Here is a 13,630-nt window from a genome sequence, read left to right as displayed (position 1 = left end):
AGTTTTCTGGCTCATCACAGGAGAACCATCCTAAACCAGTCCTGACTCACGGGAGCGGCACACCTCTTTTAAACAGGGACAGGTAACACCTGTTATTGGTTCCTCAATTTCTGCAGAGGTGATTGGGATGTGGCAATCCCATTATTAGGATGACCAGTAAGTGGAGGAACATTGGTGTTATCACCTGTAACCTTGGAGAATTGAACTGCCCACCTCATTCTGGACTTCCACCAGAACCGCTGTGGATCACGTATTTTACAAGGCAGCCAAGATTCATGGCTCTGTTAATGGATAGCAACTTTGCCCCTTGCAAGCTCCCTTCCAAGTTTGCATTTACACTTGGAGGCCAGTGAAGGAGCTGTCAGCAACACTGGGGGGTAATTTATGAGCAGAGGTTGATCCTTTCAGGTATAAGGGACCCCGAGCAACATTACTGGGAATAAATATTGCAGCTCGTTCCCATGCCTTATGGAGAGTCCCAGAAGCCTGTTAGGTGATACAGAGACTTTTTTTTTCAGCCTTTATATATATATATTTAAGGTCTACATTTGGGAGATGTTCAAAGTAGAAATGAATGGAGAATAGCTTTGGGAGGCACACCACAGTCAAGCCCATGTTTAATCTTCAGCAAGATCTCAAAACAATCCCCAACCACACCTCCCAAAGAGGACCATTTGGCCACCAAATTTTGGAGCGGTTGACAGACCACAGATGGCCTTCAAGATGACCTAAGGAAAGAGAAGGAGGTTGGTGAAGCAATAAGCAGGATGGAGGAGAACTAAAAGACCTCCAAGGTCCCTTTCAACTCTGTTATAGGACAAGGGAGGGGACGAAAATCAGACAATTAACCAGTGGAACAACCTGCCTCCAGAAGTGGTGAATGCTCCAACACTGGACGTTTTCAAGAAGAGACTGGACAGCCATTTGTCTGAAATGGGATAGGGGTTCCTGCCTGAGCAGGGGGTTGGACTAGAAGATCTCCAAGATCCCTTCCAGCTCTATTCTCATTAATTGATCACCACAGGTTTTTAAGAAGAGACTGGAACAGCCATTTGTCTGAAATGGGATAGGGGTTCCTGCCTGAGCAAGGGGTTGGACTCCATGATCTCCAAGGTCCCTTCCAACTTTACTACTACTACTACTACTACTACTACTACTACTATTATTATTATTATTATTATTATTATTATTATTATTATTACCAGAGAAAAAAAGATTGTGGTGGTAGCACTTCTTTAGGAGACCTTACAAAAGATCTCAGATCAAAAAAAAAACAAAAAAAAATCAACCATTGATCTCAGTTGGGCCCCAAAAGCCGAAGGAAAGCTGAGGGAGAGAACAACTTCAAGGGAAATATGAATTTAGCAGTACATCCGTGAGCTGCTCAAATTTAGCAGCGGTTTTAGAGAAGGCACCTGGAACTCTCTAAATCCTTGATAGAGGGGAGGTTTACAACCTGCTACTTGCACAACTCTGCCTTCAATGAATAATTTGTGGATTTAAGGGCAATATATGGAAGAGAAGCAACCTGAGGCAGTGGGAATTCGGCTGTTTTCTTTAATTATTCTTAAAGGAGCTTGAAAAGTGATTTTTAAATATCTTTTAATGTACGGCAGGCGGAGGAAGGATAGCAGCCAATGCGTGTAATAAGGAGCATCTGCAGAGGGAGACATAAATATCCAGATGTTGGCTGCAATTGCATGATCGTTGCAAGTAAAAAAGGGCTGAGTTCCATTTGCACAGATAAAGCCACCAGCCTAACACCCCTGCTTGCCATGTTTTCATTAAGGTGTACATAATCAACAATGGGATCCCAGAACAAGCCATAGCTTTCACCTATGAGACTTCTGGAGAGCATCAGCTACCCTTGGCAATCATGACTAGCCACAGTTGGTCAGCTGTCAGATTGTCCCTTTGCCCCTGACCTTGCAAGCCCAAAACAACAGCTACCTAGAGATCAGAAGCTCAAATTGTGAAAAAGCAAGCCAGTTTCATGACCCACACTGCTGGGTGGGTTGTCTCCAACATACCAAAGTTTGAGTTCACCATAGTTTCTGGCAGAGGAGCTTAATTCAATCAGCTTGAGGATCATCACTAGCTTTGGAAGATTCATTGGAGGCTGCATCCCAAAAGCAGGCAGAGCTAATGCCAATTTTCTGGGATGGTTCTAGGAGTTGTAAGAGGTGAAGAGTGGGTCTTCAACATCTGGGTCAAAATGCATTAAACCAGGGGGCATGGCTGGCTGGGGGATTCTGGGAGTTGAAGTCTACAAGTCTTAAAGTTGTGGTCCACAAGTTTTAAAGCTGCCAAGGTTGGACATCCCTGCATTAAGGAGTCTCTGGAGGAGCAGGAAACATTCAAAAAAGGTTACATTTTCTACCCCGTGAAGATGACTTAGAGAGATGCTGGCAAGTTGGACGTGTACTGGCCCATTTTCTTAGAGCTCAGACTTTTGAATTCTCAGCAAGGAAAGGATTTCTGTGTAACCAGGCAACCAACCAACCAAACATCTATTCTCTCTACCTGCTTTTAACCTGTTGCTGCAGGAAGTCCCGGAAAATTTTAATTGCTGAATCATGGTGAAGCTAAACTTGGCTTGTTTCACATCCTTCCTGCCACTTTTGGTAGCAAACAGAAGAAGCGAGAACTGCTGTTCCTTTTGCAGGCGGGAATTGAAACGTTAAGATCTAGAGAAGGTTTCTCAATCTTGTCAACTTGAAGATGTGTGGATTTCAACTCCCTGAATTCTCCTGCCAGCCATGGAACTGAAGTCAACACCTCTTCAAGTTGACACGGTTGAGAAAAGCTTCTCTAGATGATTACCGCACTCATAATAGCAGTGTTCCAATATTTGAGGGTCTGCCACCAAGAAGTACCTGAAGGCAGGACAAGAAGCAACGGATGGAAACTAATCAAGGAGAGAAGCAAGCTGGAATTAAGGAGAAACTTCCTGACTGTGAGAACAATTAACCAGTGGAACGACTTGCCTCCAGAATTTGTGGGTGCTCTATCACTGGAGGCTTTTAAGAAGAGATTGGACAACCATTTGTCTACAACGGCACAGGGTTTCCTCCTTGAGCAGGGGGTTGGGCTAGAACAGTGGTTCTCAACCTTTTTAATGCTGCGACCCTCCAACTGGTCGTAAGTCGAGGACTACTCAACTGGTGCAGCACCGTTTGCAGAATGGGACTTTTAGCGGGCTCAGCAGGGCAGAGACAGCCTGGACAACTCCTATTGGCTTTTGAAAGCCAATAGAATTAGACTCTATTCAAGAGAGTCTCTTCTATTGGCTTTCAAAAGCCAATAGAATAAAAGGGAGTAGCACAGCTAAGGAAAAGGGGGGGGGGAAATGGCGGACTGCGTTGTTTGGCGACCCCCGTGAAATGGTCGTTCGACCCCAAATGGGGTCCCAACCCACAGGTTGAGAACCACTGGGTTAGAAGACCTCCAAGGTCCCTTCCAACTCTGCTATTCTGCCTCAGAAGGGTTGGGAAATGTGTCATCCATAACAGGTAACTCTTAGGACAAACGATAGAGTGAGCACCATTCCTGGATGCTCGCTTGGGCACGGGAGATGTGAGGTCACCTGCATCATGGACAAATGAGATGAACTATGGAATCTGTGTGAGGTTGCATGCCATGTCTCCTGTGTGCATTGGGCTTCTCTCTGTCCTTTGCATGATGATGTCCTAAGTTGCTTCACAGGCAGGGTGATCTCATGAGGGTACACAAAGTCATCACAGCTTTGATTAAATGCCTGTATTGTTGGACGGAGAAAAGATAGCCAAGGTTTCCTTTCCCCTGTTATTTTTTTTCCCCTTTAGACCTAAGCCTCCTGACTATTGAATACCCTTTTTACGTAGCCCTGAACTAAAGGAGTTCATTTCAGGTAGCTGAGCGTCTTTCAGTTTTGAGTTGCTTCTGTTTTATTTCTTGCAGGAGTTCTTGTCATGATGATGCCTTGAGTGAATATTGTTGCACTTAACAGTTAGATTTCCTATTGATTTTTTTTGAGTGTGTTGTAAAGTGATCTGTACCCTTCCAGTTGGCAGGCACTGGGGGACTTTGGCAGAAGGAGGACTTGGAGGAGGAGGAGGAGGAGGAGGAGGAGGAGGAGGAGGAGGAGGAGGAGGAGGAGGAGGAGGAGGAGGAGGAGGAGAAAAAGTTGGACCATGCTAGTACTTAGTTGAGACATGTCCAGGAGATCCCATTGCCTAAAAACTAGACTGAGAAGCTGAAAGAAGAAGGTCATCTGAAAAAAAGCAGCGGGGGGGAAATCACTTTTATGTTTTTGCTATGAAAACAACATCTTTGGAGTCATCAGGGATCAAATCTGACTCCAAGAAGTCTATGGTTTTTGCCAGAAATCTATTTAATGGTTCTAACGAATATAATATTAACTTGTAGATTTTTTTTTTTAAAAAAAAAAACCCTGATAAATAAGGAAAGAAGAAGCTGGGGAAATTTAGTAAGGAAGTGGTAATATATTTTATAACTTGAGGGTCCCAAACTACAAAAAAAAATATAGGAAAATGCCTATTTAGAGCTAGACACCATAGATAGATAAAGGGTCCAGGAATTCATCTGGTCCCTAAGAAAGACATTTATGTGACTCTCCAAAACTTACCTTGAATTGAGATCTATTTATTTTTCTTTTAACTGAAAGAAGGAGAAATCTTGATGCACAGAGGAAAGCATGGGATCGCTACCTATCAAACTACCTCTAATTCTGGATTGGATTTTTTTTTAACAAAAAAACAGATCCAATTTGATTCAATTCAGTTTGACCATTGGACAACAATGTCCAAACTGGTTTAGAAGCATGTACTTTGCTAGGAGCCGGCTGTTGAATTCAGTACAGAAAATTGATTCGTAGGTCAACGGAATCATCTTTCAATCAAATTCCACAGCTGAAGATAACCTAACCCTTAGCCATTGTAATCCTTGATATCAATCCAGTTATGATTTTGGGTTGGCCTTGGCACATTCCAGATGTTTACCTTCCTGGCCTCTCCTGTTTTGAGGATTGTGATGCCAGGACACCATTCAGAGTTAGAGTGACTTTTGGAATTCCAAACATTGTACATCCTTGGACTATAAGGGAAGTATTATTGGATTCTAACCTAAGCAGTTCCTCCGTAAGATGTATAGAAATTCACTGTGAAATCCTACTCATAACTACACACACACATATATATATATATACACACATTCCCTCTCTCTCTCTCTCTCTCTCTCTCTCTCTCTCTCTCTCTCTCTCTCTCTCTCTCTCTCTCTCTCTCTCTCTCTCTCTCTCTCTCCCACCCAGCTGGTTTCTTTGTAAATAGAGGCTGAACTGAGAATCCCAAAGACAACAGAACAGACCATAATATGCCCATCAATTCCTTCGAATGCTGAACTCCTATTGCAGTGAGTGGGAGAGAGAAAAGGACGGAAACTTTTTTTTTTAATGTATATTTTAACCAGTAGATATTGGCTGAGACTTAGTGAGTGATGAGCAAAGGGAGCCTATGACAATTCGCCACAACCAACTCGCAGTGGGTCAAGAGTCACACTAATATCAAAGAAATAGTAGACTAGAACTATTAAAGAAAGGATGCCCAAGGAGGGACAAAATGAAACGGGAATGAGAAAAAATTATAATAATTTTTAAAGTATTTTAAGTAATTAAATGGAATTGTTGAATTGTTCCACAGTGAGTTATCCCATGGAGACTTGACTATGGAGATTTGTCCCATGGCGAGTTGGCAACGGCAAATTGTCCCATTCCAGAGCAAAGGTCCTCTGTTCCTTTTGGGGCTGTAGATGTGCTTTTGGGGGATGGGGGGAAGACGTGGAGTCGTAATTAAGGAAATTCACATCAAACCCCATCCTGTTTCAAGCCAGTTCTTCAAAAGACACAATGCAGTTTGAAACGGGAAGGTCTTTAGTTTGGAGGCTACCAAATGGAGATCAAGTTAGATGTTGAGCTGGTAGGACATCTGCAAGGCCCATCAACCCATTAGCAGTTTTTGGACTGGATCACTTTGGTTTGCTTCTTCCTGGCTAACGTACACTTTCTATCTCCAGAAAACTAGCTAAAGGGGGGAAAATCCTATCTAGAACAATGGACATGTTGATCCCAGAAGGAAAGGCAAGAGAACATATCTCAAGAGAAAGAGAATCCAGCTAAGTTGGTGATGCTGCCCAATCAGCTTGGAAATTTCATGTGCCGTCTTCTAGCCAAGATTTAAAAACCAAGGCTTTTCTGACAAAGAATTTCACAAAAAAAGACTATATTCCGAGCACGGTAGGTATGGGCACTTCTGCGTAGCGCTCTACAAACATTGATGGCCCAAGTTTGACCATCATCTCACTCCCATCCATTCACAAGATATTGCCAACTGAACCAACAGTTATATCCTTTTTCTGGTCTATTTTTAAGCTACACCATCTTATAATATCCACAATGGTCAATGCACTCAGGAATGATCTCCAGAACTTCACATTTGACCAAGAAACATGTTCACAACTTGAAGAACACAGAAACCGTTACCCAGAGCCACCAAAAGTCAGAAGTGCATCAAGAAAACATTTCAGCCACCTCGGAATGATCACACCCTTGAATCATGGAACTTCTTACATGTTTCCAAACAACCACGTGCTCTGAAATAAGACAAATCGGGGTTAAGAGCCAAGATAGAGCTCAACTCAACTATGGGCACCTTTTTTCCCCTGCCCAATCTACTTCCTGCAACTTCTATGCCACTCTAACCCTCTTTACCCACAACCATTTGACAAAAGCACAATCAGAACCTTGTTCCAGGTCCTTTGTCCCCCCCCCCCCCGGTCACATTTTCAGACGCGCCTCAAGAACCACACTTACGTCTCGAAGTTCCTTCGCCACCTCCTTGAGTTCTTGCAGAATGCCTTCTAGCTGCCCAATCACCATCTTCATGCGCCCTCGGATGTGCTCCCTCTCATTAATGTTGCGGCCGTCTGTTGTGTGGTTAGTGGGCTTCCTATCCTGCAAGTCCCGGTTGTTCATTCTTCACAGGGTGCCGGGGAGCTGGGGCAGAGTTGTGTTGCACATTCTGCAGTTGCCCAACCAGATTGTGCCTCCACAGAGCCTCTCTTGGGTAGGGAGGTCTCCACATCTTAACGCTGCCCCCTTGCCCAGAAAGTCCCAGTAGCGCACTCACTTCCTATCCTTTGTTCTCCCTAGGGTAACTGGAAGGGGCCAACCAAGCCAGAGAGAATGGGGTGGGATCGAGGGGGTGATGAACCCAACAGACATACATCTCCTCTAACTTGGCCATCAGCCCATCTAGGCAGCCAAGGTTTGGAACCACCATCAGTCTGCAAACTGGTTTGGGAGAGGATGCCACAGACCGTGAGCTTAAAAAAAAGGTTAAGGTGTGTTATTTGTGCTCTGCTCTGCAGAAAGAAGCCAGTGGTCCCTGCCCGCCTCTATGCCATGCTCTCCTTCCCAACAGAGAGGGCATCGCCTCCAACTAGTTCCTCATCACTACTCTTGGGGAGAATCCATGGGAGACCTTGGGTCTTGGTTCCTTTCTCAGGGCCTTCTCCACCTCTGCTGCCCAGAAGTCTCCTGCATGGGTAGCTGGGTTCCACTGCCATCCGTACAGCTTGGGCAGATTCAGAGGCTCATGCAGCAATTCCAGCCTGGCCAGGATTTGGAGGTGTCTTGTTGAGATCTTAGGAAGCTCCTTAAAAACGAGGAACATGGGGAGGTTTAGCCTTTAAAGAGGCCATTGGGGAGTTGCTGGAAGCACGGAGTATTGCACACCATTTCCTGCAGCGTGAGAGAAAGAGAGAGGGGAAGGGGGGGGGAGGTGGAATTAGCACTACCAGAAACGGCTTTGGGTAGAACACCACCAGCCTTCCAAATCGCTGAACTTCAACTTGACTGGGTGTTCCCATGGTGACTCCTGGTTCTTCTTCCTCCCAGAAGAACTACCTTCTGCTCACCCAGAAAAGCCACCAATGGGGTTCAGCTCTGTGTTTCAAGGCAGCCCCGAGTCAGAAACTGCTCTGTGGGGTCTCCTCCTTTGGGTTCTGCAGGAGGTCCTCCTCCCTAAGAACCATCCCAAGATGAACCACCTGGAAGAGGAAACCCTGAGCTGCACGGGCAACACACAACCACCCCAACCTGTGAGTGTGCTGATTTCTACACACCATCCAACCGAAACTTTTAGACCTGCTCTCCTCCTTTGGGGCCCCCGACCTAGCAGAGGTCCTGTGGATCCAGCCCATTTTATTTATTTATTTTCCAGTCCACTAAGACAACTTAAAAGCGGCAACTTACAAGCACAGCAGCTGCTTGGGAGCACATTTCATACTCAATGGATCTCTTGCTCTTCCTTCCGGGAGCACCTTTGGATTCCAACCAGATTCCCAGGTCCCATTCCTGTTCTCCAAGCCCAAGAGACCGTGGACATGGGTGATGAGGCATCAGATACATCCAATAAAAAAAAAATAGAAGATTTAAAAAACACACACACACACACACACAACAACTCTCACCCACAGTTTCTCAGGTTAACCCTTTGGCTCTTGAGGACACATCCGAGTTATTGCTTTCTGATTTCTTTTAAGGAGGGTGGGGAGAAGTGAAGAATTTCACCCTGCCTTTTGCAACCAGCCGGAGAGAGGAATCAGTTCTGTCCAGAAGCTCTGGCTTTACAGCCTGGCCATCTGCAGAGCAGAAGGGTGCAATCCTATCAGCTCACCGGCCTCAGGCCTTGAGTCCACAGGTGACCGCGGTTCCCAGCTTGGGTCAAGAGGGTCTCAAAGCCCGTTCATGTCCTTAACACGTTGGAGGCCAAGGGCCAGTGATCTCCCAACAGCAACCGGAAGCAACTTGGAAGGCTCAAGCAAGTGATGGAGAAATTGGGCAAGGAGATGCTTCTGCTGGACCCTTCAATAGGTGCTCTTGGAGACAACAGCTTGCATCATGGTGAGAAGAAGTGCTTTGGGCAAAGCTGGAGGGAGGGAGGGAGGGAGGGAGGGAGGGAGGGAGAGAGAGAGAGAGAGAGAGAGAGAGAGAGAGAGAGAGAGAGAGAGAGAGAGAAAGAGAGAGAATGAATGCACGTCTTCTTTAAAGCTCCCAGACTTTGAGTGACAGCGAGGCAAGTCCAGTGCCCAGATTCCGATGCTTGGAGGGCCAGCTAGAAGGCAAGGCAGTAGATGTTGAGCACTTTTGCCCTGGTCCTCTTGCCACTCCAGTCTCCTGAGGTCTGCTTGAGTGCCTTGCATCGGCCGCAGCTGCCCCGTCCTCCTCCTCCTCTTCCTCCTCCTCCTCCTCTCCTGCTAGCAAGCGATGGAAAAAACTGCACTGGAGGCTTTCCCCTCCCTCTTGACATCCTCACAGTCTGCCAGCTTGAAGACGATTGCTCAGCTCCGAGATGCTAAGCTGGTGCTGTGTCAGAAAGGGAGGCAGGGCCTTGGCAGTAAGGGGGGGGGGATTTAAAGGGCCAGAGCCTCCTGCCACCCAACTGCTAGCTGCAAGGATAGGCAACCTCTCTCTCTCCCCCCACTCCACCGCCCCAGCTTCCCTGTTTTGTTTTTTAAAAGACAATTACAATTGTAGCTAGGAAAGGTACGATTGGAATAGATCTCTGGCCAACGGTGTGTATGCTAATAGAGTTATAGAATTGCAGAATGCAAGGGGGGGGGGGGAAGGTCTTGGGGAGCATCTAGTCTAACCCCCTGCTCATGGCTGGAGTCCACTTTTGTAGCTCCTTCCTTAGACAACTATTCATTGAGGCCCTTGTTCCACTGTCCCTGCTCTTGTTCCTGATCTCCAACCAACACCTACTTCCTTGCAAATTGAGCCTCTTGCTTTCGTCTAGCTTTCTGAATAATTACCCTGTCTTCTACCTGGTGGTCCTTCAAGTAATTATGAAGTCTCCATGGAGTCTTCTCTTCTCTAAGCTAAACATCTCCAATAGTTTTCAACTTCTTAAAGTCTCCTTGTCATCTGAGTTGCTCTGTTTAAAACATGTTCCAGAACCCGACAAGAAACTTCTCAGCTAGAATGATTGGTGGACATTTACACAAATTCAATCTAAATATACAGAGGGCAAAAAATTATATGAAATCCAAAAAGAGCCACAAGAATTGGATAAAATTATACATGGAACAGAAATAAAATTAATTAGCAATTTATACAAATACCTATTGAGGTATAAAATGGAAGACGAGGTTGTCAAAGACACAATGATTAGATGGGCAAAAAAAATCGGATATAATATAGAATTGGAGAAATGGGAAAAAATATGGGAAATAAATATAAAATTGACTATGTCGGCGGCATTCAAGGAAAACCAGTTGAAGATGTTTTACAGATGGCATCTTCCACCAGCAAAGCTTGCCAAGATGTTCCAGATTTCCAACATGCTGGAAATGTAAAAAAGTACATGGAACATATTATCATTTATGGTGGACATGCCCAATTGCAAAAAAATATTGGTCTACAATAAGAAAATGGATTGAAGAAATAATAGACCAACCCGTAGACTGGAAACCAGGGATCTTTTTGTTGGGTATTTTAAACAGAAAATATAGTAAAGAAATATGGTACTTAATTTTACATATAATAACAGCGGCAAGAATAGCATATACACAGTGCTGGAAAAATGAGAATATACCATCAGAGGAAGAAGTAATAAGAAAAATCCTGGACTGTGCTGAGATGGACAAATTAACAAAAGAGATAAAAGAAAAGGAAGACACAGAGTACTATCTAACATGGAACAAGTGGTATGACTGGTTGGAGACTAGAAATAATAGAGGAGAATAAATATGGAAAGGTCAAAAGTGAAAATATGTGTATAATAATGTATAATAATAATATGAATTATTCTTAGTAAGAAGTAGAACATGAAGGAAGAAAAATGTAAATAAAAAATAACAGGGCTATAAGGACAAATATTCTAAAGAAGAATAAGGGGGGAAGTGTAAATAATAGATTACCGTTACTCAATTGCTGTAAAAAAAAGGAAGAGTATATATTGTGTGTGTATGTGTGTTATGTTTTGCTTTGTTTTGTTTTGTCTTGTTGGTTAAAAATAAAAATAAAAAAAATAAAAAATAATAATAAAAAGGAAACTTCTCACCTAATGGTTAGTTAAATGGGTGGTACACCCATGAAGATCCAGTTAAACTGATTTTTTGCTACCGACGCCTACGCACAAAAATCTTCTAAGCTTAGCACCCGCTTGGGCTGAGATAAGGATCAACTAAATTCAAAGGAGGTTGTACTTAGTTTGCTTGTAGCTACATAGGGATTACTGATCCCTCTTTAATTCTGCCCCCAGATCCTGCCTCTCCTCCCCTCCAGTTAAGGAACGATAAAAAAAAAAAAAAAATACTCTGAACCACCTTGGTGCTTCAAGAAAGTAAGTCTACTTCTTTATGTCCGCCACCATTCTTTTTCCTGGTAAAAGATGAATTGCAGAAACATACCTCCAACATCAATAGCATTCACAGCATGTAACTGACAGGCTCCCCAAATGTTGTGGTGGCACCCCAGATATTGCTGAATCTCAGCTGTCCTAGAAAACATGGCCAACAGTGAGGGATATTGGGATTTAGGCACAGCTGAATCCCTATTTCTATCCTAGCCTTATATCACAGATGGAATGGGAAAGGAGTAGGAAAGGGGAAATAATACAGTCTTTTGTCTTCTTTGCTCTCGTCAAGCTGAAGTTCATTCAGGTATAAATATATCTGCTGGCGTATCCAGAGATATTTGTCCCTACATTCACTAAAGATTAAGCTGTCTGTCCTTCATAATATGATTCTATCTGTCTATATATTTGAGTCCAATTTCCCATAATTATCACCATTGCAGTTCCTTGTCATGCTGTTTCAGAAATGGGAGAACTCAGAATAACAGCCTGTCAGAAATTCTGGGATGTCCACTTAGACGCTGATTTTTCCAGCGAAGGGATGAACCCTTTCATGCTTTCCCTTCCTTTTACTGAGTGATTTCCTTCATCTCCTCCTCTTCTTCCTCCTGCAAAACTCTACAGCAGTGGTGGTGAACCTATGGCACGCGTGCCAGAGGCGGCACTCAGAGCCCCCTCTGTGGGCACATGCGCCATGCCCCGGAGATGGCAACCATCTTCTTCAACCAGCTGCCCGCTAACTTACTGAGGTCCCACATGGCCAGATGCATCCCAGCACCCATGCACTTGCTGGCCTCTGTGTGCGGGGGCCAATGGTGTCAGGCAGCAGCCACCCCGGCCCCTGCCTTGCCTTGCCCTGTGACATGGCACCCCCGTCCTACCTCGCCTTGCCTCGCCTCACCCCATAGAACCAGCCTCTTGCCCACCGCCCCACCCGCCAGAGACCCCTGGATCTCCCCCAACCCTATCCAGCCCCCACAGGCGTTCCTCCCCACGAACAACATTGGGCTGGCCATACCCACCCTGGCCACTCCCACCCATCTGCCATGACCACTGTAGCCACACACACCCAGCGGGCCATGCCCACCTGGCACCCGGCAATAGATAAGTGGGTTTTAGGTTGAAGTTTGGGCACTCGGTGTCTAAAAGGTTTGCCATCACTGCTCTATAAGAACCCCACATGAACACATTTAGAAGGTTTCCTGATTTTTATAACTGTTGATCACAGGATATTTGGGTTACAGTATGTGTGTGTGTGTGTATGTAATGTTTGTATGTATGTACATACGTATGTGTATTTTCAAACATCTCCTTGCCCAGATGAAGAAAGGCTGTTTCTGTATTAATCAATTCAGAAACGGAGAGTTGCAGCCTTCAGAAATTAATTTATGGCAGGCGGGATTTGGGATGTGATGTTCAAATGCGTCCCCTGGGTTTTCATTGGTACAGGAGGTTATGAAAAACCAGGCTAGGTACGGCCTTGAAAAATGTTCTGAAAACCAGGACAGGTAATCTGATATTTGTGTTCATTCAATTTGTATTCCTAAGAGAAAGATCACATAAATGTGCAATACTGAAAAGTAGATTTGAGTCTTTATTATTCTGTAGTGTAGGTTGTACTTTCAGAACTGATGACTAGGAAGCACGGAAGGATTAATCACCCAAAATTGTTTTGGGAGCTGCATTTTATGTCCTCTCGCCACACTCTCTCTTCCTCTCCCCCTCTCTTTCTTCTTTCCATGTTTGTTTATGATTTTTTTTTTGTTAGAACATGATTCATTGGGCGCTTTGCTCCTGAAGGAAGAACGTATTGTTAGCAGAGACAAGTTTTTGCCCTCCTTGCTATCTCTTCAGAGCTTCCCTATCACAGAGAATTCATCTGATCCCCTCCAGACTGCCCAAAAGTCCTTTAATTTCACACACACACACATACACTCACACACACACACACACACACACACACATATCTTAATCCCGAAGCTATAGGATGGCATCCAACCCAAGTCCTTTGAAGAGGTCTTCAGCTATCAGGATATTGCTTCCTAAGCTGGAGCTGCTGAAGAAACATTAAGCTAACGTTTGTGGACTAAGAAGCAGGTAATCCTAAGTAGTCCTTGATTTATAACCGTTTCTTAATTCTATTCGATCAATTTGAGATATAGATGGATGGATAGATGGATGAATAGATAGATGGACAGATGAATGGATAGATGGAT

At 44.5% G+C, this 13,630-nt stretch overlaps 1 protein-coding gene across 1 annotated transcript in view; it reads right to left on the bottom strand.

Annotated features, from left to right (window-relative positions):
- Positions 1–8,982, bottom strand: part of INSYN1 (inhibitory synaptic factor 1) — a 68,887-nt gene extending 59,905 nt beyond the window's left edge. The window contains exons 1-3 of the mRNA XM_039339439.1: positions 8,733–8,982; positions 8,309–8,415; positions 6,866–7,795 (exon numbers count right to left, since the gene is read on the bottom strand). Coding sequence (XP_039195373.1) covers positions 6,866–7,027 — 162 coding nt within the window. The 5' untranslated portion in view covers positions 7,028–7,795; positions 8,309–8,415; positions 8,733–8,982. The remainder of the gene's footprint in view (positions 1–6,865; positions 7,796–8,308; positions 8,416–8,732) is intronic.
- Between the last annotated feature and the right edge of the window lie 4,648 nt (positions 8,983–13,630).

This window comes from Crotalus tigris, unplaced genomic scaffold (genome assembly GCF_016545835.1).
Source record: "Crotalus tigris isolate CLP2741 ecotype Arizona unplaced genomic scaffold, ASM1654583v1 scf7180000017735.2152567, whole genome shotgun sequence".
In the NCBI taxonomy this organism is placed as follows: Eukaryota; Metazoa; Chordata; class Lepidosauria; order Squamata; family Viperidae; genus Crotalus; species Crotalus tigris.
This window is presented reverse-complemented; position numbering and strand designations above follow the sequence as displayed.